Source organism: Aspergillus sclerotioniger, assembly GCF_003184525.1.
Source record: "Aspergillus sclerotioniger CBS 115572 chromosome Unknown BO94scaffold_9, whole genome shotgun sequence".
NCBI classification, from domain to species: domain Eukaryota; kingdom Fungi; phylum Ascomycota; class Eurotiomycetes; order Eurotiales; family Aspergillaceae; genus Aspergillus; species Aspergillus sclerotioniger.
This window is the reverse complement of record NW_020290999.1, coordinates 257178-281268: the sequence shown is the minus strand read 5'-3', so window position 1 is coordinate 281268 and position 24091 is coordinate 257178. Positions and strand designations below refer to the sequence as shown.

At 50.7% G+C, this 24091-nt stretch overlaps 8 protein-coding genes across 8 annotated transcripts; 6 read left to right on the top strand and 2 right to left on the bottom strand.

Moving 5' to 3' along the window:
• Window positions 1-858: 858 nt before the first annotated feature.
• On the top strand, window positions 859-2000 carry BO94DRAFT_533510 (uncharacterized protein). The gene has a single exon (XM_025611348.1). The coding sequence runs from the start codon at window positions 1010-1012 to the stop codon at window positions 1838-1840; it is 831 nt and encodes a 276-aa protein (XP_025469104.1). The 5' UTR covers window positions 859-1009; the 3' UTR covers window positions 1841-2000.
• Window positions 2001-6710: 4710 nt separating this feature from the next.
• On the top strand, window positions 6711-8206 carry BO94DRAFT_389708 (uncharacterized protein). Its single transcript, XM_025607313.1, has 2 exons — window positions 6711-7529; window positions 7594-8206. The coding sequence occupies exons 1-2, from the start codon at window positions 6968-6970 to the stop codon at window positions 7848-7850; spliced, it is 819 nt and encodes a 272-aa protein (XP_025469103.1). The 5' UTR covers window positions 6711-6967; the 3' UTR covers window positions 7851-8206.
• Window positions 8207-8561: 355 nt separating this feature from the next.
• On the bottom strand, window positions 8562-9080 carry BO94DRAFT_555221 (uncharacterized protein; the record flags this gene model as incomplete). Its single annotated transcript, XM_025613776.1, has 1 exon — window positions 8562-9080. One exon carries the CDS (start codon window positions 9078-9080, stop codon window positions 8562-8564), a length of 519 nt encoding a protein of 172 aa, XP_025469102.1.
• Window positions 9081-11377: 2297 nt separating this feature from the next.
• On the top strand, window positions 11378-12473 carry BO94DRAFT_389659 (MARVEL domain-containing protein). The gene is made up of 3 exons (XM_025607312.1): window positions 11378-11565; window positions 11664-11930; window positions 12067-12473. Exons 1-3 carry the CDS (start codon window positions 11524-11526, stop codon window positions 12283-12285), a joined length of 528 nt encoding a protein of 175 aa, XP_025469101.1. The 5' UTR covers window positions 11378-11523; the 3' UTR covers window positions 12286-12473.
• A 1309-nt stretch (window positions 12474-13782) lies between these two features.
• On the top strand, window positions 13783-14823 carry BO94DRAFT_544758 (zinc-binding alcohol dehydrogenase family protein; the record flags this gene model as incomplete). Its single annotated transcript, XM_025613197.1, has 1 exon — window positions 13783-14823. One exon carries the CDS (start codon window positions 13783-13785, stop codon window positions 14821-14823), a length of 1041 nt encoding a protein of 346 aa, XP_025469100.1.
• A 479-nt stretch (window positions 14824-15302) lies between these two features.
• Window positions 15303-17379, bottom strand: BO94DRAFT_513390 (terpene synthase family protein). The gene is made up of 9 exons (XM_025609843.1): window positions 16920-17379; window positions 16736-16862; window positions 16641-16659; window positions 16429-16587; window positions 16151-16307; window positions 16006-16095; window positions 15925-15958; window positions 15642-15859; window positions 15303-15586 (listed from the first exon to the last, which is right to left on the bottom strand). The coding sequence occupies exons 1-9, from the start codon at window positions 17093-17095 to the stop codon at window positions 15481-15483; spliced, it is 1086 nt and encodes a 361-aa protein (XP_025469099.1). The 5' UTR covers window positions 17096-17379; the 3' UTR covers window positions 15303-15480.
• A 969-nt stretch (window positions 17380-18348) lies between these two features.
• Window positions 18349-19893, top strand: BO94DRAFT_544756 (oxygenase MpaB family protein; the record flags this gene model as incomplete). Its single annotated transcript, XM_025613196.1, has 3 exons — window positions 18349-18750; window positions 18809-19537; window positions 19591-19893. 3 exons carry the CDS (start codon window positions 18349-18351, stop codon window positions 19891-19893), a joined length of 1434 nt encoding a protein of 477 aa, XP_025469098.1.
• A 2771-nt stretch (window positions 19894-22664) lies between these two features.
• On the top strand, window positions 22665-23988 carry BO94DRAFT_533502 (AP-1 complex subunit sigma). Its single transcript, XM_025611347.1, has 5 exons — window positions 22665-22733; window positions 22788-22821; window positions 22888-23005; window positions 23099-23373; window positions 23703-23988. Exons 1-5 carry the CDS (start codon window positions 22723-22725, stop codon window positions 23733-23735), a joined length of 471 nt encoding a protein of 156 aa, XP_025469097.1. The 5' UTR covers window positions 22665-22722; the 3' UTR covers window positions 23736-23988.
• Window positions 23989-24091: the final 103 nt, after the last annotated feature.

Genomic DNA, 24091 nt, shown 5'->3' with positions numbered 1-24091 from the left:
CTGGGGGAAATGGATGATACACCATGCTCTTTGGATCACCACGCTGTTCTAGAGGGTTTATGAGGGCGAGGGTGTCGATTCTAGGCTGACAAGTTCATAGTTTGATATAGAATCATTTGGGGTTGAAATGTCTGGGGTCAAGAGCATGATCGGCTCGACCTTCTGAATTGCCTTTCCCAATCTGACTGTTGCAGAAGGAGTAATGATGAGAAGTGTATAGACTGGCATGCGATTGGGGAGTCAGGTTGATGAAGTCATGGAGAGGTCTCCTGGTCAAGAAGATGAGGGAGGATGGCGCTTTGTTTTCCAGCTTTGTGATTAAAAATACTATAACAGGGAGCTTTGGACCGGGAGTAGAATACTGAGTGCTATATTTCGACATGACGGCATATCTCATGAGACCTTCTGAACAGGTCAACAGCACTGAATTATGTGAGGTCTGGATCAGGACTTTTGGTAGTATAGATGGGATGAATGTCTGGGATCATCAAGGGAAAACACATCACCATTGCTATTAGGCTTAGGGGTCAGTTTAAACAGAGCTTATTGCTATGACAAGTTGGTTCAAAACAGCAATGTGGACACTGCACCTAGTGATTGAAAAGGCCATCGTTTCATTCACACTAAGTGGGTTTTTGATCAAGGCCTAGTCTCAGTCCACACTGCATAAGCAAAGCTGCCTTTCTGCGCCTCAAAGTGAATAACAAGTATATTGATCCTAGTATGATGGAATCATGACTGAGAACACAGGGGTCAACAGAGAGTGAGCAAATGAAGAAACCATGGAACATGCACGTGACTGCCACCTTACTCCTTCGGCCAGATACTTCCAGAGTACCTGAACAACTTACTTTGTGACCACAACGGAATGATTCTGAGCCTTTGACACTTCGGTCATGACCAATGTGAGCCACTCTATGTTGGTAAGGCCATAAAGCGTTGTCTTTCTCAAGTTTTGTCCATTGAGTCCTCTCGGTACCCAGCAACATAGACTAAATCACAAGGGAGGATGGAATACCAACTACCGACGCGTGAGGCTCACGCTTCTAACAACCCAACGGAGGACTATAAGGTACATCATGCCCAGTCATACGACCAGAGAGCGCATTCTACAGATCTTGCGCAACTAGGCGCAGATTTTAGAATTCTCCCCGTGCCTACCGAGACCGATGACCTTGAAGCGACATATATGAAGCTAGAGGAGCTAGCTCGGGTGGTCAAGCAAGGAAACAGTCTTGCACTTTTTACGGGGCTGAAACTGGCAACGCAGAAAACGAGAGACCCTGAGACTGTGGCCAAGGCCCACCTATCACCACAAGAGCTGCAGATGTACCAGGCCTGGAAGGAGATGAGAGCGATACAAGAAACTCTCGAGGATGGCGGTAAGATCAAATACGATCAAGACAGTCAACTTGTAATGCGACTTCCGGAGTTTGACTGGGAAGAGAACGTGGCGCCTGTGCCCCAGGGCGCGCAGAGTCTGAAAAAGTTTACGCAACGGGCGGAGGCCATGGATATCATCTTTGATCACCAAGGCGCTACACCGGAGCATGCGTCGTGGCTTACGTCGAACATGGCCATTGTATTACCTCTTGTCAAGGCCGTCACTAAGGTCTCCAACATTGGTAAACACATGGAGAACATGAACAATGATCGTCATACGCGCGGACTGACAGATATGGAGGCTGCGGAAGTCGAAACGGTACGCAAACTGGTGGCTATTGCGGGAAAAAATACGAATCGAGAGATGGAGAAGATTCACCGATGGACCAGATCGATCAAGGAGTCTATGATGGTTATAAAAGCGCGTGCTGATGCTCTGGAGACGGAGAGACTGTGATGCACTTTGGCTATACTCGGCCGATTCGGAAAGAGTTTGGGAGTCAATAAAGGGTCGGACGGAGGCAAAGGACTACAGAGCTATGAGGGGGTTTCAAGGGTGCGTTATAATTATCGTAATTATATCAAATATCAACTTAGATTAAACCATTAACTACTGCTTGGTGGAGGGCGGGGGATAGATACTGAGGGGATCAGGACGGCCATATGAGATTATACTCTGTACTCTCCAGGGTTGACTACTCAGCCAATGATATGCGGCGGAATAAACGACCATGCGTGAATTAATCACCGGCAATCCCTTAACTTGGCTCCATATATTAATCAGTAGCTGAGTAGGCAGTTGGACGGAGTAAGGTGACTGCGGTATACTACGAACTTCCTCGCCATTGGCCTAAATGACGCAAGGCTCGAACCCGGCCATCCCAAGGAGCCAACACCGTTCTGATTGGACACCAGGCACATCGGATGGTAATTACAATTTACTGCGTTAGGCAGCTGTAGATAGACAAGACCCCCATGCAATTTGATTCTTTAAAGGAATCTCCACCTGAATTCGAGAGGCCAAGGCCCGGAAAAGGAAAAGAAAGGGAACAGGAGTTTGATTTAGGCTGCCACGGTGCTCCATTTATTCTCTCGAGCTAATCCAGGAATGGACCAACTGTCTCTGGCGGATGTGGAAATAGCAATACGAAGTCGACCAGGCAGCAAAAAAACAAAAAGAGAATCCACATTCTCAGCTCCGGAAACAGCTCGGTTGTCGGCGGCACACTGAAGAAAGCCAAAATTGGCACTTCGGCTGATGACCTCATCGTAGCAGAGCCGGTCAAGAAGGAGAGAGAGGGAGAGAGGACATCGTTCTCACATACTTTCAGGGTTCCTTTCTCGTTCGGAGGGGGATTCGGCTTGAGCATCAATTCGCACACTGCCTGCAGAGTCTGCACCCTGTTATCATTTGGACAGGCCGCCTGACTACCCCGATCTGTTGCACATGGTGCCTATACCAGGAAAGTTGGGGTCAAGGAATGCGGGTTTGTGTTTCTCACGGATATCGCAGACGTCATTGGGAAATCCATCCCTTCGGTGTCGGAGATGGTAATCCTACTAAGGACCATGACAGCCAGTCAGATGGGTCGACCCATCGAGAAAAAGGAAAAAAAAGAAAAAGGGGGGGATCCCCTTCTTTTCCATGCCCTCGGACACTGATAAGCCGTGCTAACCACAATCATAATAGTATTTATGATTATCATCCTGGCGGAACATACGGAGTAGTACTCCGTAGTCATAATAAAATAAATCACTCACGGATCCTACTATCTACTATCTACTATGTACTATATGCTTGCGGTCAGACGTCCATCTGGACCCTCTGGGTGGTTCAAATTCCAGGGTGTCTAGTGTCTAGTGTCTAGTGTCTAGTGTCTAGTGTCTAGTCGCTACTAGTACTAGTGAAGATGCCCGTTAAAAGCCCGAGGGGAGTGCGGATACTCGATTTTCAACGATGGGTAATTTTAGACCCAGTCAAGCTTTGGAAGCCTGGCGCTATGGTTCGAATGCTCGTTTCTTTTTCTCTGCCCGCTCCTTCTCTGAGATAAGCCGTGTATACTGTGTACTGAAGGCGTGGTATGAGGTAGACCTGTCACACGCCGAATTTACAGATGGGTTGACCTCGACATGGATGGGATGCAATCGATGCATGCAGGGCAACACACAGACGTTGCCGCAAGCAAGCAGAAAAACCTCATCAGGTGGCAACCACGGTTACTGAGACTGTGAGAAGGGGCAACTTTTAATTAATTTCGGGCTCTGGTCAAGGGACAGTGCTCACTGCTCACTGCTCACGGCATCCATCTTGACTAACCGGTGGCACTAGCGGCACTTTAGTACTGTGCCAGGCCAAGTCGAGAGCAAGCCCGAGGGTGGCTATCTGTCTTTCGACTCTCTTCTCAGTTTGGGTGAGTCTGGTTTGCTCCAAAATGGATGAAAATCAGGGACCGGGCTATTTCGGTGGATCTCCGCTAACCGGCCAGCCTAACGGTTCCCGACATCTTTCCCCCTCCCAACTCCCAAGCTTCGCTATACAATCAATTGGTATCGACCATCACGCTACAGTTCCAGGGTTTTTTGATTGTCCATTGTCACGGTGTCGATCCCTTAGAAACTGACATTTACGGAGTAATACTCCAGTTCTTCTTGATGTGCGGTAGTAGTTGTCTTCTTTCTTGCTACGGAATATTCACTAAAAGTAAATAGACTGCCAGCCACACTCGGCCATGTCATAGATCAAAGGCAAATCTACTCCGTACAGCACTTTAGCACTAGCAGTATCATGCCTGGACTTTGCGCCAAGTGGTATTTATGGGATACCTACAGTCTCGGACTCACCTTGCCCGCTGGTCGGATACCTCAGTACTCAGTAGCCACTTCATTTACGTTCGATAGTGTGTCGGAGACATGAGACCACCAGGCTACCCCTCCATGCCATTGGTGCGATATCACCAGCCCTGTGACTCCAAGTACTTGACCTAATATCTGAGTCAATGGTGTCAGGCTTCCGACATTTAACCGTGTTGGGATATGCATCTAATCACAACAACAAGCAGACCCTACCAGGGTATCTCTTGCCCTTGGCTGCATTGCTACGCCTTTCATGACCACGTTGTTCGGATCGGTGTTTATCACAACACACTATGTGGCATGAACCCTAGAGTCTGATGCATTGGTTGGCAGGGTGATTAATCCCGCGGAAAAGGAAGGATTGATGAAGTCTCTGATAAGCCGTACATACACACTTTCTGTACAGATTCTCAGTAGATTCACCGTGGGAAGACCGGCCAACCTCATGACATCTAGTGCGTGGTCTAGTAAAGCTAAGTATCAAGGTATTTATATTGTCGACTAGTTTCGGGTGTTGTTCCAGCATTGTGTCCTTTAGGCAGAACCCAGGGCGAGAGCTGGATGAACTGATTCTAGTCCGCGGCCATCTGACAGCTCAGTACAGCTCTGCAGAAATCGTTCATATCCTCTAGCGAGTAAGTCGGTGGATTGAAAAGCTTGTCCGATATTGACCGCAGGACACAAGGGATCCGTCATCCATGGGATTCCATGGAGACCAGCTCGGAAATGTCCACAGCCGGAAATCCCCAATCGGGTTAGTGAAACCTGACCCAACAGTGTCACTACTACTAGATATCTACTAGTTACTCCGTAGTCATAGCACAGATTGCTATTTTTCCTTGCCTGGGTTTATCGGGCCCAATAACTTGAACTCTGAGTGCCGATAGTTGTACGCGAAACTTGGCTGCTATCTGAAAAGAAACCACACATACACAAGCAGATGTGGTAGGAAGGGGCTCTGGATTACTCGAGGGCTTCAAGCATTGTCGATGTCACCGGAGGGACCGGACAATGGTGGTAATTATGCACGCAGAATAGAGCCAAAGGCGCTAGCTAGTGTACCAAAAAAATTGCAATAATCCGTTAGACCCGTCACCAGCCGCTACAGTACGGAGTAGTCAGAATGGATATTAGATAAGTATTATTATTAGTTAGTCGATGAACGACCAGACCCTGAAACCGGAAGAGCATTGTGTTCCCGAGCAATAATAGTAACAAAAATCACTTCAAACGCTGGTCCTAATACGGGGTTTGGTATGAACGACAGCCTGAGATACGAGATACCGACACAATTCTCAGTATCCTCATCGGTGCCGCTAACATGCCACCTGCATGTAGATAACTAGTCTCTTAAGTATCTAATGAGTAGTGAGTCTAGTGACATCTTGGACCCTGGCTAAGGATCGGAATCTCACCAGTCACCAGGTGCGACTAATCATGGTAGCGGCTGTAGAGGGGAAACTCGACCAGCCGGGAGCAGTAAGATGGGTTTTCTGGTCGTAACTAGAGGGTAAGAAAATTACCGCCTAACCCCCCTGGGGGCAGGAGTTACGATGGTGGCTGGAACATAAGCGAGTCTATTGGCCCCTGATCAGTCTCGAGGTGCGGCGCCAGTCCCGAAATATGTGTCCATTCGGCCCTGTGACTGGCTCCCTGCTGCGACCCTGGACGGGATTACCCTCCGGAGTTACCGCATTCGGTGAAAGTTATGCGGGGGCTGCCAGTTAGCGTCGGCGACCGGGCAGCGCCAAGAATGCCTCTAGGATTCTGGGAAGCCAGGGAGCGACCGAAAGCCAGGCACCTTGGGCCAATCCCCGGGGGGTTCCACACGCCTTGTTTCACGGACAAGACAACCAACACGCCCTGGAAAATAATAATCTGTCCAGGAGCAGCAGCAGCAGCAGCATCATACTACTACTACTACTACTACTACTACTACTACTACTACTACTACCACCAACTCCTGTGAGGATCACACTTTGATTACCTTATGCTTACGCCTCTGCCTCCTCCTCTTCTTCCACCACCACCACCTCCTTCTCTGGCTGTTGCTGCTGCTGCTAAATCCTAACCCCTTCTCAATCCCTTCTCCGCGACCGTGACAGTCAGCCCCTGTCTATCCGTCCACACCACCCGTTTCTCCTCTTCTCCCCCTCGGTATCACCACTAAAGAGGCCCTGGCGCCAGGGACAACTCGCCTTCCACCCGCCGGAGCCCCCCGACCCGGTCGGTTCTTCCACCATTGATCTGGCAACCTTCACCATCCTTCACTATTACTCAACGAGCCCCTCCTCGTTGTCCTCCCCATTGAATGACAAGCGGTCGGCACGCTACCTTTTCGCGAGCCTTGGACCTGATCGACGCGGTTGCGAAGGCAAGATAGGCTATATATTTATTGCTCCTCCAAGCGACCCATACCGAATTGAAGCCATTCCACACCCTTCCAGGGAAGCTCCGACCGGCATTGATTTTGCGAATCCGTCTCGTTCCGCGCTCTTTTGGATGTGTCTCTAGCAGACCATTTCTGGCATGATCCCGGCGACCGCCTACCAACCTTGAACACTTGGCCAGCCACATATACTGTCGCGAAGAAGATCTACCTTCCTCCACGCTGAATTACGGTTATGAGCATGCTCTTCGTCCGATTCACGGCTCTTTCTACATTCTTGTTGTGCCTGTGAAGCAGATTGGTACTCTTCTCAGCACGACAACCGACCGTTTGTGATACCAAATGGCCCGTCTTATTGGAATGGGGTCTATACTCCGATCTTGTCTGAATGCTTTCATGCTGCTGGCACTACTGGCTTCGCCAGTGATTGCCCAGTTTTGCTCCTTCTGGAGCGGTAGCTGTCTCGATGCTCTCGCTCAGACCGCTGTGTCCTTCACATTTCCTCCTCTGTTCGAGGAGAACCTGAACCTCTACTATGGCTTCGATGCCAACTCCCGAGGAAAAGGCCAAGAGCCCATGACCAAAGTCAGTTATTGGCTTGGATACGGTGCTCTTCTCAACAACTCTATCATCAACGCCAATCGAACCTCCGAAGTTGCCTTGCGCGTGGGAAATCTTACGGGAACGCCTTCAGGATCCAACAATGGCTGCGACGGTGTCTGGGGCTCCCAGTGCTCTAGCGATTTGAAAACATTGTTGAAGCAGGCTCTATATGGCCTTACTACCAGTGGAGATTACTACGGCCATCCTCTGGATACTGTGCTGAGTGAGATGCTTGTCAATCAGCCCGTCCTGTCTAATTGTCCTCCGCCCCTGTTCGACGTTGCTGCTATTCCTTCGATCGGTATGTTGTCTTCTGCTTCTGTCCTGCCTTCCGTTCGCTTTTCTTTGGTACTGATTCAACAAAGCGTTTGCCCAAGAAACCGATACCGATCAGACTGCGACCCTTCAGACTTCGGGTTCTAGCAACAGTCCGTGGAAGACATGGTTCATTGACAACATGAATGCCAACGACCAAGCAGCACAGGTTGCGGTGGCCATTATCAGCAGAGCTCCATCATATAACAGTATACCTCCACAATATGTGGATGATATACAAGTAGAGCTTGTTTGCACACAGGCCCCATCCACGGGGAGCTCTTCGTCATCCAGCCAGGGTTCCTGATCTGCGATAGGCTTCGCATTTTCGTGGGAAGAAATGATACGAACGAACACATGAATTTAAATTCGCCGCCGATTCGAAAGTCGCCCAGTGGGTTAGCTGAAATAAACCCTGGTATCGATCGCATCTCGGTCCACTCGACAGGTCCATCCGATGAATGAGCCCAATTTCTGTGATATGAGGCTGGCGTGATTATGCTTCGACACAGCTCAGAGGACTCTCCTGACACGACCATCGTTACATTGATTTCTGGGTGCACGACCCCGTGATGTACTGAGGCTGGATCAATAACACATGAGCAGACTGTACCCTGATGCTGCGACTGAGATACTCCCATCAGTTACCGGGAGCCAAATGAAGACACGTGCGAGACACGGACTTGCAATCACGGACTAAGCCGTCTCTCTGGATTTGATCCCATGCACAATTCAAACTCATGCTCCGCATCGCTACTAGTGGCATAGTCCACAAGTAAGCAATCACCATCTATATCTCAAAGGGAAGAAGAGGACCAGACAAACGAGTATCGCATGTATGCTACTGGAACGTCACAGTTTCATAGGGTATATCAGAGGCTTGTGCACTCAGCACAAGCAGGAATATCTACATCTCAAATGAAAATAAACACTGTTTAAACCCCTCGCTTCAAAGTTAGACCCTCCTTGAGCTTTGTACCCCTCTCGCAGCGCGTATGCCTCCGTGATCTTGCACCTCCTATAGTGTTGGCCAGCTCAAGTCAATAGGCTCCAAATCACCCGGTCCTCGAAAGTCCTCCAGAATATCTGCTTGTTCGCTCAGCAGCTTTCGGTCCGTTTGACTGCCAATCTTAGCCAGCTCCCTCCATCTTGCCAGATCCTTAGGGTTCCGTTTATCGCCGTGCGCCGCCTCGCTTTCCTCCCAATGACCTTTGGAGAAACCGAGCAGGGTGGTGATGCGCTTCCGCGGGATATCATACACCAACGAGCATATTGTGCCAGTCTCCTCGAGCCAATTGCATTGCCAGAGCTCGCCAGGTCGAATGCATTGGTATGTTGCCGTTTGGAAGTTCTTCCGGCCGGCCATGGGACCACCATGGATGGCATAGACGATCCGGTCCTCGTTATAGAACCACATCTCATAGCGCCATTTTTCGGGCTTGCCCTGGGCGTCTTGTGCGGCATAGTCGTATATCAGGTGCCGGTCACGAATATCGGCATCGAATGTTGTATCTTGCAGGGCAGGGAGCACGGGCATGACGAGTCTCGGATAGCGATTGGATAAGTTGATAGATGCGAATGAAGAGTGAGATGAATTAGTCTCTAATGAACCACTAATACCAAGCCTTATGCCTTGAACAATTAGCATCATGATCTTTTAGTAGTTCATCTCGTTGCCGTATAATCCATCCGAACGCCAGCGATGATGACATCATGACTGATCGAAGGGAGTATAGATAATTACTATTTTTGAGCTGCAAGTTGGCTTAACATTGGGACTTCCAGTCGCCGGTGAACTCTTGGATCCACAGCTGAGGATGAGGTGGCGGATACTTCGGCAATAGACACGCTGGTTATTGTTGGTGTTATACCGAGGTCCTTTTGAGATACCGAGGAGTGTGAAGTGATTGTATAGACAGAGATCTCAAATACATGTCTCGTAACGACCATTATTGCATCCCATAGATTAATAGTTACAGAGGCTTGGCCTTCACGTGCCGCCGCCAGCCTGAACGGGGAAAGAGCTTGTCTTGGACGATCATCAGGCACCCAACGTTGATCCTCTTCCTCCTCTGGTAGGTGACATGAAACGAGACCTGTTGGCTTCCTCGAGCGCTTGGCGTTGTGTGACTGAAAGTATACGTGCTCAAACACCTCGATGCTCATGGATGGCTGAGTGAATCGGTTGAGTGTTAGATTGGGGTCGATGGTGGCTTTCGACAGACGTCCTTAATACTCGCATTTCGCGACACTGGTGAGAAATTATTTGTCCTTTCGCTTTGTCTATCGGGTGAGATTGCATGTCGATGATAAGGTGCTAATATATCCTATGTCATGAAGTGTTTCTCGAGCCTGATATATTGATAAGTTGGCATTGGCTTCACGCATCCCAGGACTTCATATGTGTGGGCCCTTTCTGGCTATTTGAGCACAACCCCAGATTATCCATCTAAGACATGTCGTTGGCTGTACGAGATGTGACTCGAAACACAACATCGAAAACAAAGAAGGTAGAGGAAGATATGAGACATCCCGACTCCACTGCAGCAGCAGTCCGCCAATGCAAGATGCAGATCTACTAGAGATATTTCGATCCCATTTAACCCAGTTAATATAGGGAGTACAGTTCTGAATCTATTCAGCGCTTATTTTATAGACATGTTGACAATCAACGGATGATTTATCACAGATCGTCCTGCTATGGTCTAGACGACCCAGTGAGCAATACGCATTAGCTACTGCGTTTATGCATAGTGTATGATGTGCCGAAGCACCCCTGCATAACACTGGTGCCAATTGAATTTTCAAATACAGGAACCACAATCCAGCCTGATGATTCGATACCCAATCCAACAATCAGTGTTGGAACAACCACAGGTGGATTTTAGATCGGGCTGGGCCTTCTGAACTCTCGGTTGTGGTTGTCGTACCACCGGCGCTTAAGTCGGGCGGACTATCCGTCGACAGATAGGCAGGTGAGCAGTGAACGTCTGTCTGTCTCTTGGCCTGATTTCTTTGTGAATGGCATTCATTATTTGTCACTATCCTACCTACAGAGAGCACACATGGCCTGGTGAGGTTATGGTTATTTGCAGCTAGCGTGCGGGTGGACCTCCCAATAGCCGCCTGAAGAGGATGAACAACAAGGGTAGGGTAGGGGCGACACAATTGCCGGACAAAGAAGATCACACGGCCAGATGTTGGAGGGCTCGGTTGCTGCATGCGTGGTTCCAGAAACTAGCAAGCTCTATGGCCGGGCAAAGTGCTGACCAGTCGAGAAGCGAGAAGACCTACCATTACGACGTTTAAAGTTTGCAGTCCCACTGGTTGAAGAGCTTGATGGGGGAATTACATCCCAACACAAGCTTGACTGGCGCAGCTTGCCTCAGCCCTGGGGTGACGGCATCAATGTTTCATGCCGGATGATCTCGGAAGTGACGCTGGTAGAAGACGTTGCCTGTATAGGTAGGTTGCTGCTGTAGAACAGCGATGGAACACTTGGATGAGGTCTGTTGGGACATGAATCACTAGGGCTTCCAGCAAGCTGCAGAAGCACCCAACTGCCATAGGCCTGGCACCATTGGGTATATACCAGTCGCGGAGAAAGCTAGACCGCTCTCCGACTCCATCCACCTCCCCGGCGATCTCAGGTGCTGGTGGAATCCAAAGCTGTGGTGGTGATTTCATGATTCGGGCCGGTGCATGACGTAGCAGATCCCTGCCCGCCGCATATCGTCATCGTTCGTGTCGCCCGATCATTCCGCACTTTTAAAATTGTATCCTCGACCTTTTTGTTGGTCCCCAATTTATCTATCGGATCTGAAGTCCACTGCAGCAGATCGGCAGCTCTCGATATCCATTCCTGGTGGCTGGGAAGGTCCTCTCTAGATCGCGATCAACCATATCAACAGAAAGACAAAGCAGACAGGCTTCTCTCTTTTCAGTCGCAACGCACAACAGACACATCTTGAATTATCAAAATGGCCGCCAGAGGAATCCAGCTCGGCCTGCGGATCTGGGAGGTATGTCGTCCCTCTGGAGCCGGACCACCTGCTCTTGCTAGCTTCGCGATCAAGCGAAGCATCCGGCACTCTGGACTAACAGCTGAGAATTGCACCAGTTCATTTGGACTCTGCTCATCATGGCACTCGTCGGTAACATGATTGCCGAAGCATTCGCTGGAAACCCCGCGACCGTCAACTACGCCATGTTCGTCTCGGCATTCTCGATGTTCACACTCTTCTATCTAGTCCCGTCGTCGATCAATATGGACTGGGCCATCCACCCAGTCTTCGTGATCGTCATCGACACGCTCAACGCGATCTTCTTCCTCACAGCCGGTATTGCTCTGGCCGCGAAATTGGAATGCCACAGCTGCAGCAACAATGTATGTTTCGGGCATGATTTTCTGCCTTATCAGCGGGAGGGAGAGAGAAAAAAGTGGAGAGTGGAGTCTCGTCCCGGGATTCTCCAAAATGATATACATTTTAGGGCAACGCTAACTGTGGATACTACTACTCCAGGCCTACACGCTCAGCAACGAAATCACCAATGGATCCAACAATCGCCAGAAGCGCTGCCGGGAGGCTCAAGCCTCGACGGCATTCCTCTGGTTCGCCTGGGCCGGATATACCGCCTCGATGGTTCTTTCAATCATCTCGTCCCGCCAGACTGGTGTCAACCTCCGTGGACGCACTGGTCCTGCCCGTGGAGTCACTCGCCCCAGCATGGCCCAGGTTTAAACAGTGTGGTCCACACTACCAAGGATGATACCACTTCCACCTGGACTTTGGATATACGACATGAAATCAAATAATGCACGGAACTGATCTGAATAAAACGAGTGACGAATCTTTGTCCAGGAGTACAACCACGAACCAATCAATCAACGCAACAAAAACGATATGGATTGCATCGACCAATGGTTCTGGTTTAAGGAAACCAACTAACCCCCAATACTATCTTTCATCCGCGACAGGACATGTCAAGTCCGTGGCGCTAATTCACTATTAATCTAAAAAATAATCATGGGATATTTGTTTAGGAGATGGGGCGGGTAGGGGTCGTCGGGAGGGAGTAATATTTAGTTGGGAAAGGAAGGAGTTGTTGTAACCGTATTATTGTTCAGCTGCTACCATGTATGGGATAGTCTGTAATACTGAAGCAATCCAAATGCTATATGCTTCTTCAATATCAACATCATGGAATATAATGTAGGTCACTACTGACTTCCACTCTATCCCTTGGAAGATACTAGCTTGGTGCGCTGGCGTGAATCTAACCAATTGCAGAGGATTCGCCGTGCACTGAACCAACCTGGAGAATCAGTGCTGCATATAGCACCGTACCACCGACTACATTCAGGATTCTTCCAAGATACTGTGAGGACATGCGACTCGTTTTCAGATTGTGCTCTTTCAATATGGAGCTTAGCAATCAGCAACTAGGTACCTCGATCATCGATTAACAAGACTAGATAGAATAGATTGAGCATTTCTCTTAGCCACTAATAGAGGGCCAGCTGCCACAGGAGATAGATAGACTTAGGAGCGATAATCAGAGTTGGGCAAATGACTGCTCAAGCTGTATGTTTCTGTGCTGTAACTTGGATTGTAATTTACTTATTTTGGTCCTTGAGTTATGTATGAATGCTGTGGCTTCGGTTTGCTCTGCAAAGTGATCGGGGTGGTAGTCCAGAGCTGAGGTGTAGTCTTTAGGGCTTAGCGGATGTCCAAAATCTGTATATATATATATATGTACTATGTGTGTGTCCTTGGTTGTTCCATGGACGAGGATCAAGGCGAGGCGATTGCGAAGTGGAACGCGGTTTACAGTCGGACTTGGATGTGCTGATATATGTGGGGTTGCATATATTGTTTATCATCTTTGCTGATATAGGGTATTAAATAGGGATCTGATGGTCTATAGGCGGTCGAATCTCTATTAGCGCAGGAACTCGATGAAACCAAAGAAGTGAGTTGGATAAGGGAAAAGAAGAAATCATCACTAGGCAGAAGGCTTGAGGTTTATTGGGTGTCTTGAAAGACAGATAAAGAGCTGCTACTAGATACTTGTTGGTGAGCTAGGTATGCATGCAGCAGCACTATGTAGGGGAGATGATGGACTTGCATGCAAGTCAAGGGGCTATCTACCAGGCGATAATAACAGGCCTACCTGCCCCCTATCCCTTTCCTCCCATATATTTGAGTCCAATGAATCCGCTGAACCCCGCCAGCATCATGGTCCAAGCCGTGGCCGTGACAGCCCCCGCGACAATGTCGGTGGTGGGTGACCGGCCTCGACCAGTCCTCCGTGACGACTGCATTCTAGTCAAAACCGTGAGCGTGGCCCTCAACCCCACCGACTGGAAAACTGTCCTCCGGAGGAACCCCACCGTCATTGTCGGCTGCGATTACTCGGGCATCGTGGAAGCCATCGGTCCCGACGTCAAGAAAGCCTTCCGGGTCGGGGATCGCATCTGCGGGACCATCCATGGCTGCAACCCCGAACACCCGGACGACGGGGCATTCGCTGAGTATGCCCTGGCACTCGGAGACCTTCAGATGGCCATCCCGGAGCGACTCAACTTCCAGGAGGCGGCAACCCTAGGGGTTGGCCTGCTCACCATCGGTCAGTCTCTGTACCAGAGTCTGCAACTCGCACCATTAGACCACCCACTTACCCAGCCGGAACCCATCCTCATCTATGGCGGTGCTTCGGCCACAGGGACCCTTGCAATTCAATTTGCCAATTTGTCCGGGTATAAGGTGATTACGACATGTTCGCCTGAGCATGAGGAGTTGGTGAAGAGTCGTGGTGCTGATAAGGTATTTGACTATAAAAAACCGGGGGCGGCGGAGAGGATCCGGGAGTATACTGAGGATCGGTTGACCTTGGTGATGGACACGATTTCAACGGAGGAGACAGCGGCCTTTTGTGTAAGGGCTATGAGCACGCAAGGGGGCGATTATACCGCGATTTTGGACGTCAAGGTGCCCCGGGAGGATGTGAGAAGTCGATGGACACTGGCATACACGTGTATGGGTAAGGAGCTCACGTATCGTGAAGTCACCATTCCAGCGAAGCCACAGGACCGGACCTTTGCGGAGGAGTGGATGGAGACGGCAGTCAAGGTGATTGCTGATGGCAGGGTTGTTCCCCATCCGGTGAAGTTTGGCCTAAATGGCTTGCAGGGAGTGATTGAGGGACTGAGTGCCTTGAGGGAAGGGAAGGTCCGGGGGTGCAAGTTGGTATACAATGTGGACGAGACTAGTCCATAGGAGGTTATTGCAACTTCTACCGGTGGAGCGGTGATTGACGACGTACTAGATGTATTCTATGATGAGCCGAAGGTGAATCCTTACTTCCTCGAGAGTGACAATGTCGTAGTGCAGCCGCATCGAGGGGGGGGGGGGCTTGACGGACATGGCCTTTCAGAGGGCCGAGAAAGAGTGATTTGAGAATATTAAGGCATTATAGACTGATGGGAGACCTTTGTCTCCAGCTGTTGACTTGGGTGGGAAATGACTTGACGCCTTGAGATGGGCGGCATTGAGTGGCTTCCATTTTTGGTAAGCCCTCTCTGGGAACGTCACGGGGATCGGGGCATTTTCCCTCTTCTTTCTTCTCTCTTCTTTCATTCTCCTCCCTCCTTCCGCTCTCCACCAGGAGCATCCTGGCTCGCTCAGATATGTGGCATGTAGCCCAGCGGTCTTTAGAGATTGCTTCATAATCATCCTTAATTATTCCAACTAACATTATGCCCACATTTGATATCACCCCTGAGAACCAGCCACCCACACGACCAAGAGGAAATGCCATCCACAACAAGCAACAGTGAATAATCAAAAAGAAACAAATCCAGCAAAAGCAAAGGAAAGGAAACAGCGTGGTATCTTGCAAATTTTCGATCCGACCAAAGATCTACCCATCCCCGTTCACATGATTGACAACTTAAAATCGGCGCTTTGAGCTCGCACTGTTACCATTCCTGTTTTTCGCACCTTATCATTTGCTTTCCCGAAATAACGGCCCGATCGGAAACTATGCTGGTGTTAATGAGAGTCGGCATTAGAACAATTCTTCAATCGACACCTACCTCCAATGGAGATTGGCACGCACGACATTCTGTACGCCTCGGATGTATTGTTGGACGTCAGCATCGACCCGCTCGCCCCATGTTGGCAGCTCTGCCAAAGCAAGATACCAATCTCGATAGCGCTCGATGAGCATATTTCCAACATGGTCGAATGCCATCTGCGCTGGCATACCATTGTGACGGCAGATGGCGACCAGGTTATGGGTTACGCCTTCTTTCTGTATCCGTATGTGAGTAACATGCGTCGGGTCTTGCATTATCACCGGTCTTGGAAATGACCAACCTCTTCTTTGCAGTATGAAAGTATATCATTTTGTCTAGGATGCATCAGTAAAGTCCGACTTTTGAGCTTGGGACAGCATACAGTAACACGAGATCAATGCCGATCCTCTCAATCTCCTGGATGCTTTTACACTCGAAGACAAAATCCGGAATGTCGAGTTTGTGAGCATATCTTTACATGTTGGCATTAGCATTTTCAAACAGTAGGAACACAGGCGATAACTTACTCTACCAATGCAAAGAGGGGCGAAACGCCTGCAGACCGCCGGCGTAAAGAGAGCATCTCTTCGAGTGAAGGCAACTCGCCCTTGAAGCAAGACCGAACTTGGGCCATACAGCCAGTGCAGTAGTTGTTCATGGTCCTTGCAAACCTGCGATGAATACCTTGCAAAGGGTAAGCCAAAACTCCAGAGTGCATAACATAATGATGAAAACATACCGATTGGGCGAGCCTATAAGATCGTTGAATGTTAATGCATGTCATACGAAGGAGGAGATAATGGACCTGCCTTAGCAATTCGATGCGATACTGAGTTATGTATACGGACCAAGGGATTGTCTGCAGGAACTGGTGACTGTTCATTATCAACCATGCCTGCCCGCAGACTGTCGATCATGACTTCGGCCCTTTCTGGGTCATCCTTGAGTCGCCCATTATCAAAGACTAGAATAACATCTCAGCCTTGATTAATATTGTGCTCGAGGGTTAATACATACGGTCATCAAATGGGAAAACCTGCTCGTCGAGACATATGGATTAGTGGACTCCTCCGCAGTGTGATAGAAGGGTCGTATGTGTGTATGGAACGCACCCAGTTTCCCCAGTCAATGACTGTCCGCAACTCCTCGGCCTCCACCTCTGGCATTGCTATGGAACAGAAATAGGCGAAATCGGTCTTGTGAAGTCGTCTCTGGGCTTTTTCATCGAAAGAACATTCCCTGCCACGATGATGTCCGAGTTAGAAAGAGGATACGTGCTTGGGAGATGCTAGTTACCTCGATACCCATGCCTCTGACAACTGTCTCACACACTCATAGTGTTGATTCATTGTTGGTTCGCCCGACAGGAACAGTACGAACATCCCAGGGAGGCGGATGGTGAGAGATGTATCCTGTCGGACTACTTTGACCTTGGGCGAAGGCACACTCTGCTGGATACGTGTGACTGCCATGTTCAACTGCCACTGACTGCACGGCGTTGGATTCGATGTGAGAGAGAATGAATGAAGCAACTATGTGTATACCTGCGATGGGGATTCGGACAAGAAGTCAATGGGGCGACTCCACGGTACTTTATATACACGCAAATGCCCCGACGTACTTTTACCCAGCCTGGCAACAGGATCATACTAATGGCCAGGATGACCTTACAAATGGTCGGATAATGGTCCAGACCTCGGGCTTTGGTGACGTCTTGGGTCCACAAGATCATCCCATGCTCGCGATCTCCATTCCCAGTCCTCAAATTTCAATGGTGCCAGAAAGGAAATGAATTAAGGTTTCGATTGGTAACCTGCAATACCGGAAGTCAGCAAGACGGCTGCACTCGCTATACATCAATTAACCTTGCGAGGTCGACCGCTACCCAGGCTGTGGAGCTAGTGCCCGTGGGTTCTCCGTCGCCGCTAGGGCTGGAGGCTTCACCGAGCAATGGCCGGTAGGAATGGCCACCAAGGCGCGGTATGGGTTTGACGATCCCTGCCTGAATGCCTCTGGAGCTCCCATTTGTGGCCTCAGGATCTTTGACGGCTGATCGGCCCGGGGGTCGGATCTCGTACTAGTTCCCGGGATTTAGCACGGTCTCCCCATTATACTCTTGGAAACCTCTCCCGGAGGGTTGGCTAATCTGAGTACTAGCACGATTGGGCATCATGATAACGGGGCCCAAGGTTAGCGATTGGCGCCTCTAGGTCTGAGAGCTAGTCCAGCTTGTTGCTTTTTCCTTCACCCTCCAATTCCTTGCTGGCCCATGTTCACTGATCGTCGGTCTGGCCATAGTGGAACGATCACATCTGATCGCGATCCTGTCATTGGGTCTCCGCCGGGGCACCGGGGCGGGTCCCACGAGGTGTCTCGCCTCGCAGCCACGGAATTGAGCTCGAATATCCGCCCGGAGCAGGATCATTCGTTAGTAGCTTCCACTATCGCGTACCAAAAGGACGGGTGAACGTGAGGGGTGGCTAGAACCAGGTTGCTTTTGCCATGGTGATCCTGGTGGAGGTCAGAGCCATGGCATGGCTGGGCTACGCGCTCCCTTCAGATACATGGTTTATGCAATGCGATGAGATCCCAGCTTGGTGTCCTGGACTGCGCTATAAATTCTACGCGAAGGGCACGATGAGCCGACTATCAATGACTTGGCCTTGCTCTATCAGATAATCGTTCTTTTCCAAATCTCGCGAGCATTACTTGCCAACTTATTGCTATGGCTTTCTCCTCCCACCCGAAACCTGGCGACAGGGTCAGCAGCTGGGGATACTCCTTCACTTGGACAAGTGACCATCTCCGCAAGGAAGAGATCGAGCCGCTACGGCAACAGTATGATACCTCTGCGGATATCGTGTTGGAGAGGCTGCAGGCTATCAGGGCTACCCTTATGGAAGAAAGTAAACTGAAAGGAACCAGCCCTCCGACTAATGATCTCTACTCCCTCCTACGAGACCACCGTGGGGACGACGAGATCCTGGTTAAGTTCTGGACCGAAGTGAACACGGTGCCCGACTGGGTGGACTGGGAGCAGCTGGCACGAGCCCAGAGATTCTTCTATCGCTATGCCATTGCGAACATCGTAGGGTTCGCATTGCAAGGGTTTGTGGCGGAAAACTCGGTATGTCCTTTATTATACAATCCCAGCAAATTACGGGTCCTCTAATGATGCTCACCAGGCGGCGCCGGGGGTTGTTGAGGTCCTTGTTCGAACAGGAGGCTTCTCCACCCGTATGCTTCTTGGAAGACTGCTCGAGACCTTCCAATGGTTGATTCAAGTCACCCATTGCATTGCCTCAATCCGGCCTGGCGGGGAAGGGCACATCGCAACCATCCGGGTCCGGTTGCTCCATGCTTCTGTACGCCGGCGTATCATACAGCTCTGTCGAACCAGGCCGGATTACTTTGATATCGAGCGCTATGGGGTGCCGGTCAACAATTTGGACTCCGTCCACGCCATCAGCATCTTCTGTTGCAACCCTATGTGGCTGCAGCTACCGAAATTTGGGATTCAACCTACTCCAGATGAGGTCAGAGACTATGTTGCGCTCTTCCGGTACCTGGGCTTCGTTCTGGGGACTCCCAATGCGTATTTCGAGACAGCCGAGAAAAGTAAGTGCACGATGGAAAGCCTCCTTGTGCACGAGCTCTGGACTACGGATACCTCGCGAACGGTGGCGTTCAACTTTGTGGAATGTGTAACAAACTTGCCATCGCCCTTCCACATCTCCAAGGCGTTTATTGAAGCCGGCAGCCGGTGGATCAACGGTGACGAGTTGTGTGACGAGCTCGAGCTCGGCAAACCCGGCCTCCTTGCCTATCTGTCGTTTTCCGGTCATTGCGTACTAGTTGTGGCTCTGGCTTGGCTCCAGCGGCGATTGCCCAGTTTGGAAGAACTACTGATTAAAGTAAGTTCGGTCCTTGTCTCTATCACCATGCATGGATTCTAATTTGCATGCAGTCCCTCCGAAGATTAATGTACGGCGGTGTCGTACAGCGAAAGTCTCGCACCCGGTTTGAGTTCAAGTATATCCCGCGGACGAACAAGCAGACTGGGAAAGAGGCATATAGTGCCAATGCTACGGCTATGACCAAGAGTGGCAGGATGTCTCGCGCGGTTTGGTCTACTCTGTTTGGGGCCCTAGGGGTGGGGCCCTTTGAGATGGTGCTTCTCTTTGTTCTTGTTGTTGCTGGGGGAGTGATGCTGGGAGGGGCGCTTGGGGTTATGCAGATTATTCGCGGGTGCTACAATGCTTATGCATGAGATGCTCGATACTGTGAGGAGGGGTTCATGCGGGATGACTATGCTGATGACGATGCTTCTGGGGGACGGGCCCCGTCGAGTTCTCAATTGAGCCTCCTACATGAAAGGAATGGAAGTTTGAATGAATGGCCAAGTGTGTCGTGTGATGGCAAGTAAAGCAGTAGATTCCTTGGCTGTAGAGAAGGAGGTAGGAGGGTGGGCAGGTTTGGAATCCCAACAAAGCAAGGCCGCCACTGCGCCCCAACCGTGAAGCCGACTATCGTGCACACTAGACACGAGCGCGGAGGAGCCGGCCCAAAGCTAGGGATGCGCTAAGCAACCGTGGGGTAAGATCCCTGCCACTTGCATGTGTCGGAAGATCCTCCCCAAAAGCAAAAAAAAGCCTCTTGAGCGCTTCCCGGTTTTCGTCAGGCCCAAAAAAGCAAGGCCTGCACCGCCACCGACTCGTGCTCCTCCGGTAGATGGGCCTTCCTCCCGCTCCCGACGGAGCGGCTGAAGGAGCCAGACGAGATGTATCATCTGCTCGCGTCCCAATTTCCAGTGCAGGCCCGTACTTTTGGCCCACCGGTCCTCAGGGCGAGGCGCGCTAAAGGGGAGGGGGCCCGATCCACTGTCAACTCAATCGCCCTCGTGCTGCATTGGGATTACTGGGTTGGACTAGGTACATCTACACAGTATAGGGCACGTCGGAGATACCCTCCCGATGCCTAGATAGCTAGAAGTACCTTTCCCGTCACCGACACAAGGCACTGGACTTCTGTTCAGGACTTCTGTTCAGGCCTTCGTATTCACCCCATCCCTTTTGCCCTGGTTCTCCACTTTGGGTCTCTCTGTGCCCCGTCACCGTGATCCTGGAATTTACTGACATGGTCAGAAAGTACTCCGCATGGGGACACATACGTTGGAGGTCTTACCCAGATGGGGACCTGCATCCCTCCAGTCAGACACCCTCTTGCACCGGATATTGTCCCCGATGCTAATCAGCGTCTCGCGAACTGATCCTCCTGAACTAGGTTTTCGGAACCATGGCTTGGGCGTCAATCTATCGGCACGATTAAGTTGTGATACCTGCGGCCGATATCTATTTCAAATCCTCCTCGTGATGGATGGCGTGGGTGGAATGAGTGGCTGAGCAAGAGGCGGATGGAGGAGGTCGATGCGGTCTGATAAGATGGGATGCCCTCGTTTGGGGATTGTGATTGATCGAAAACCCAATCCTAGATGGTATCTAGTCGGTTTCTACCTCATTGTGGCGTAGAGGGTTTCCAGTCGAGGTAGAGACTGGACCTCGATAGTTCATTCATTTCCCCCTTCTCATTCCCATCCCCAGTCTCATCCATGCCTCTTGCTACTCTGGGAAAGAGGGGGAAACAAAGAAACCCTTGGTGTTTGAACCTAAGATACGATACCAACCTGATGTACGGAGTATGTACTACTGAGCAGGGGGGAGGGGGGGGGGGTAGTTACAAGTTGAGTACCGATAGTCCGTCGGGTTTCAAGAAGGTTTAAGGGAGAGACGGACTCGCCCGGACTCCGATGAAAGAGGTCAGTCTCGTACCTGGATGTCCCCTGTCGCGGAGACGGGGACGGTTTGGAACGTGTCATCTTCATATTGATTGAGTTCGCATTCCGGGATATCCCAGCTTCAGACTGGATGATTACTCTGTTGGGATGCATACATTGGGTTTTCTGCACGGGCGGGGTTGTCGGTCCTTTGTTCAAATGAGCAATGAGCGAAATAGGGAAAAGGTGAGGCTTGGAAGAGGGGGTGAGATGGAAATGTGACAAAGAACTGAAGCAAGAAATGCAGGTTCGTGAGTCGTGACAGCTGTCGTGGTGGTCGGTCGGAGTTGTCTGTCAATTCTTGTCTAGTGTCTGGATGGGCCGGCCCGAGTCCAGACTAGCACTGCTGGCGTTCGTTATTGTGTGACCTGCTATCTATGGGGGTGGTGGTGTGCAGTATGCTGGTCGTACAAGGGGTGTTGGCAGCTGTATGGAGTACAGGATAGTACATGCGAACGCCTTTTGCTTTGCTGGTTGTGGATGTGATCTGCTGTCACTGCCGGGGTGCTTTCGGGTTGAAAAGACTTAATGCTGACCGACGGATGATCTAGGGCCCGAGGCATACGATTTTATACGTCAGTTGCGGTCAGCTTACTAGTAGGAACTCATAGATGCCCCCGGGTCTATGCCTTCTGACCGGAAGCAGTTGCCCCGAGTCTATTTTCTAACCAGAGAGACATCTATCTACTCCGGGGACTGTCCCCTGAACTCATCCACGATGATGGGTTTGTTGTTGTTGTTGTTGTTGTCCCGCGACGGGTTGGATATCTACAACAGGTATCTAGAGATGCTGTTCCACACCAGTCTCATCCTGCGGTAAACCAGAACACCGACGAGGAGCACCCTACTCCGTACCTTTCTTGGATGGACAGTCCGTGACTCACATGTATACTGCAAGGCTCCGGTGCGAGGCTCTCGCTCTCTCTGCCAGGAGGCTGACGCATTAGTGGTGGTGGATTTGGAGACTGGTGGTGATGGGGGATTGATGTAATATCCGGGATCGCTTCAGGTTGAAGTGAACATTTATCTTGCATCCAATTAATTGTTCTCTCCCCTCAGCTTCTATCAGATGTAGAGATGTAGAGATGTAGAGACTAGAGAGAGATATGGAGGACGACGAGCCCCTGCAGCGGGGCAAGGCCGGCGGCCCGTGCAAAGAAATTCTCCAGAGCTCGGGAGGCTCTCCCTCTTCCTCCCACAACTCCTCGTGGCCTTTCTGCCTCTCCTCCTCCTCCCCATCGCCCCTATCTATTCTACCCTCGCACAATGGCAATCCAGTGAGATTGATCCGCGGCTGCATCGGTCGGACATGCGCTAACCTCTATTTCCAGCTACTTGATCCTCCTGTCGAGGCAGGGCAAAGTGGTTCGTTTCGTGGCCCACCCAACTCTGTGACCCGGCTGGAAGCAGACTAATCGAGCAAATTTCCAGCGCCTGGCCAAATGGTTCACCACTCTTTCCCCCAAGGAGAAGGCCAAGATCATCAAGGATGTGACCCAGCTGGTTCTGTCGCGTCGCACCCGCATGTGCAATTTCCTCGAGTACAAAGGTCGGTAGCTGGTTCATTTTCCCCCTCACTCAGGCACACCCCGCAGCTCGTGGCCGACCCCCGACCGGACCCGATCTGACTGTTCGTCCTTAGACACCAAGGTCGTCTACCGTCGCTATGCCTCCCTCTTCTTCATCGCCGGCTGCGCTTCCACCGATAACGAATTGATCACCCTCGAGGTCGTGCATCGTTATGTCGAGCAGATGGACAAATACTATGGCAATGTGTGCGAGCTGGACATCATCTTCAACTTCCAGAAGGCCTACTTCATCCTGGATGAGCTCTTGCTGGCCGGGGAGATGCAGGAGAGCAGCAAGAAGAATGTGTTGAGGTGCATCAGCCAGCAGGACAGCTTGGAAGATATGGAGGTGAGTCGACATCTTTTTCTTGATGACCCCCTTTTCGGAACCCCGAGATGAGCAGGGTGATGAGGGCACGGAGCTGGGATGCATTGTATCCTCAGCTCTCTGCCCTGTTCATCGGCCTCCTGAATCTCAATTGCCACGTTCCTTTTCCGCCCCGCCCCTGTACCTGCTAGGCCCCAGCATCATGACCAGCTCCACGCCATGTCCAATCCCGCTCTACGAACCCCCTTCTTCCTACATGTCTTGTGTCCTGTCATCATCAACGTCCCGTCAATTGCCTTTTTTTCCTGAGCCAGACACCATCATGTTGACGCCAGCTAATGCCGCCTCAGGTTGAGGAAGACGTTGTCACGAAGATTATGTAGACGCCTCTCCGGCAAGCGAGCGTTTCTGTGTTTATATTGCTTGGGATGTTTCGTTTTGTGCTTTGGGCAAGCTGGGCTGCTAAATTGGCGTTGGACGTACATAAGCGTTGTGTTCTACTGTCGCGACTGTTTGCAGAGACTAATTAATACCACCATGGCTACGCTCAGGATCAGGAAACCAAGGCAGTCCTCGGCCACTTAGCGAAGGAAGGGTTACTGTGAGGAGAAGCACACTTTGGTCGGTGGGGGGGGGGGAGTTGTTCCCGACGGCAGTTGCCTCATTATCTGGTCGGCCATCCTTGGTTCAGTGCGCAACCCGTGAGGTGGGTGCGTGATATCACTGGCCGACCACCGGG

What these genes read in the sequence shown, in the direction of transcription:
- BO94DRAFT_533510 (XM_025611348.1), top strand. Translation starts at nt 1,010, where the DNA reads ATGGAATACCAACTACCGACGCGTGAGGCTCACGCTTCTAACAACCCA.
- BO94DRAFT_389708 (XM_025607313.1), top strand. Translation starts at nt 6,968, where the DNA reads ATGGCCCGTCTTATTGGAATGGGGTCTATACTCCGATCTTGTCTGAAT. An exon ending in TGCTGCTATTCCTTCGATCG is followed by an intron (nt 7,530 to 7,593) that starts GTATGTTGTCTT and finishes GATTCAACAAAG; the next exon opens with CGTTTGCCCAAGAAACCGAT.
- BO94DRAFT_389659 (XM_025607312.1), top strand. Translation starts at nt 11,524, where the DNA reads ATGGCCGCCAGAGGAATCCAGCTCGGCCTGCGGATCTGGGAG. An exon ending in TCGGCCTGCGGATCTGGGAG is followed by an intron (nt 11,566 to 11,663) that starts GTATGTCGTCCC and finishes GAATTGCACCAG; the next exon opens with TTCATTTGGACTCTGCTCAT. An exon ending in GCCACAGCTGCAGCAACAAT is followed by an intron (nt 11,931 to 12,066) that starts GTATGTTTCGGG and finishes CTACTACTCCAG; the next exon opens with GCCTACACGCTCAGCAACGA.
- BO94DRAFT_513390 (XM_025609843.1), bottom strand. Translation starts at nt 17,095, where the DNA reads ATGGCAGTCACACGTATCCAGCAGAGTGTGCCTTCGCCCAAGGTCAAA. An exon ending in TCAGAGGCATGGGTATCGAG is followed by an intron (nt 16,863 to 16,919) that starts GTAACTAGCATC and finishes TCATCGTGGCAG; the next exon opens with GGAATGTTCTTTCGATGAAA. An exon ending in GCATCGAATTGCTAAGGCAG is followed by an intron (nt 16,308 to 16,428) that starts GTCCATTATCTC and finishes ACCCTTTGCAAG; the next exon opens with GTATTCATCGCAGGTTTGCA.
- BO94DRAFT_533502 (XM_025611347.1), top strand. An exon ending in TGTCGAGGCAGGGCAAAGTG is followed by an intron (nt 22,822 to 22,887) that starts GTTCGTTTCGTG and finishes GCAAATTTCCAG; the next exon opens with CGCCTGGCCAAATGGTTCAC. An exon ending in CAATTTCCTCGAGTACAAAG is followed by an intron (nt 23,006 to 23,098) that starts GTCGGTAGCTGG and finishes GTTCGTCCTTAG; the next exon opens with ACACCAAGGTCGTCTACCGT.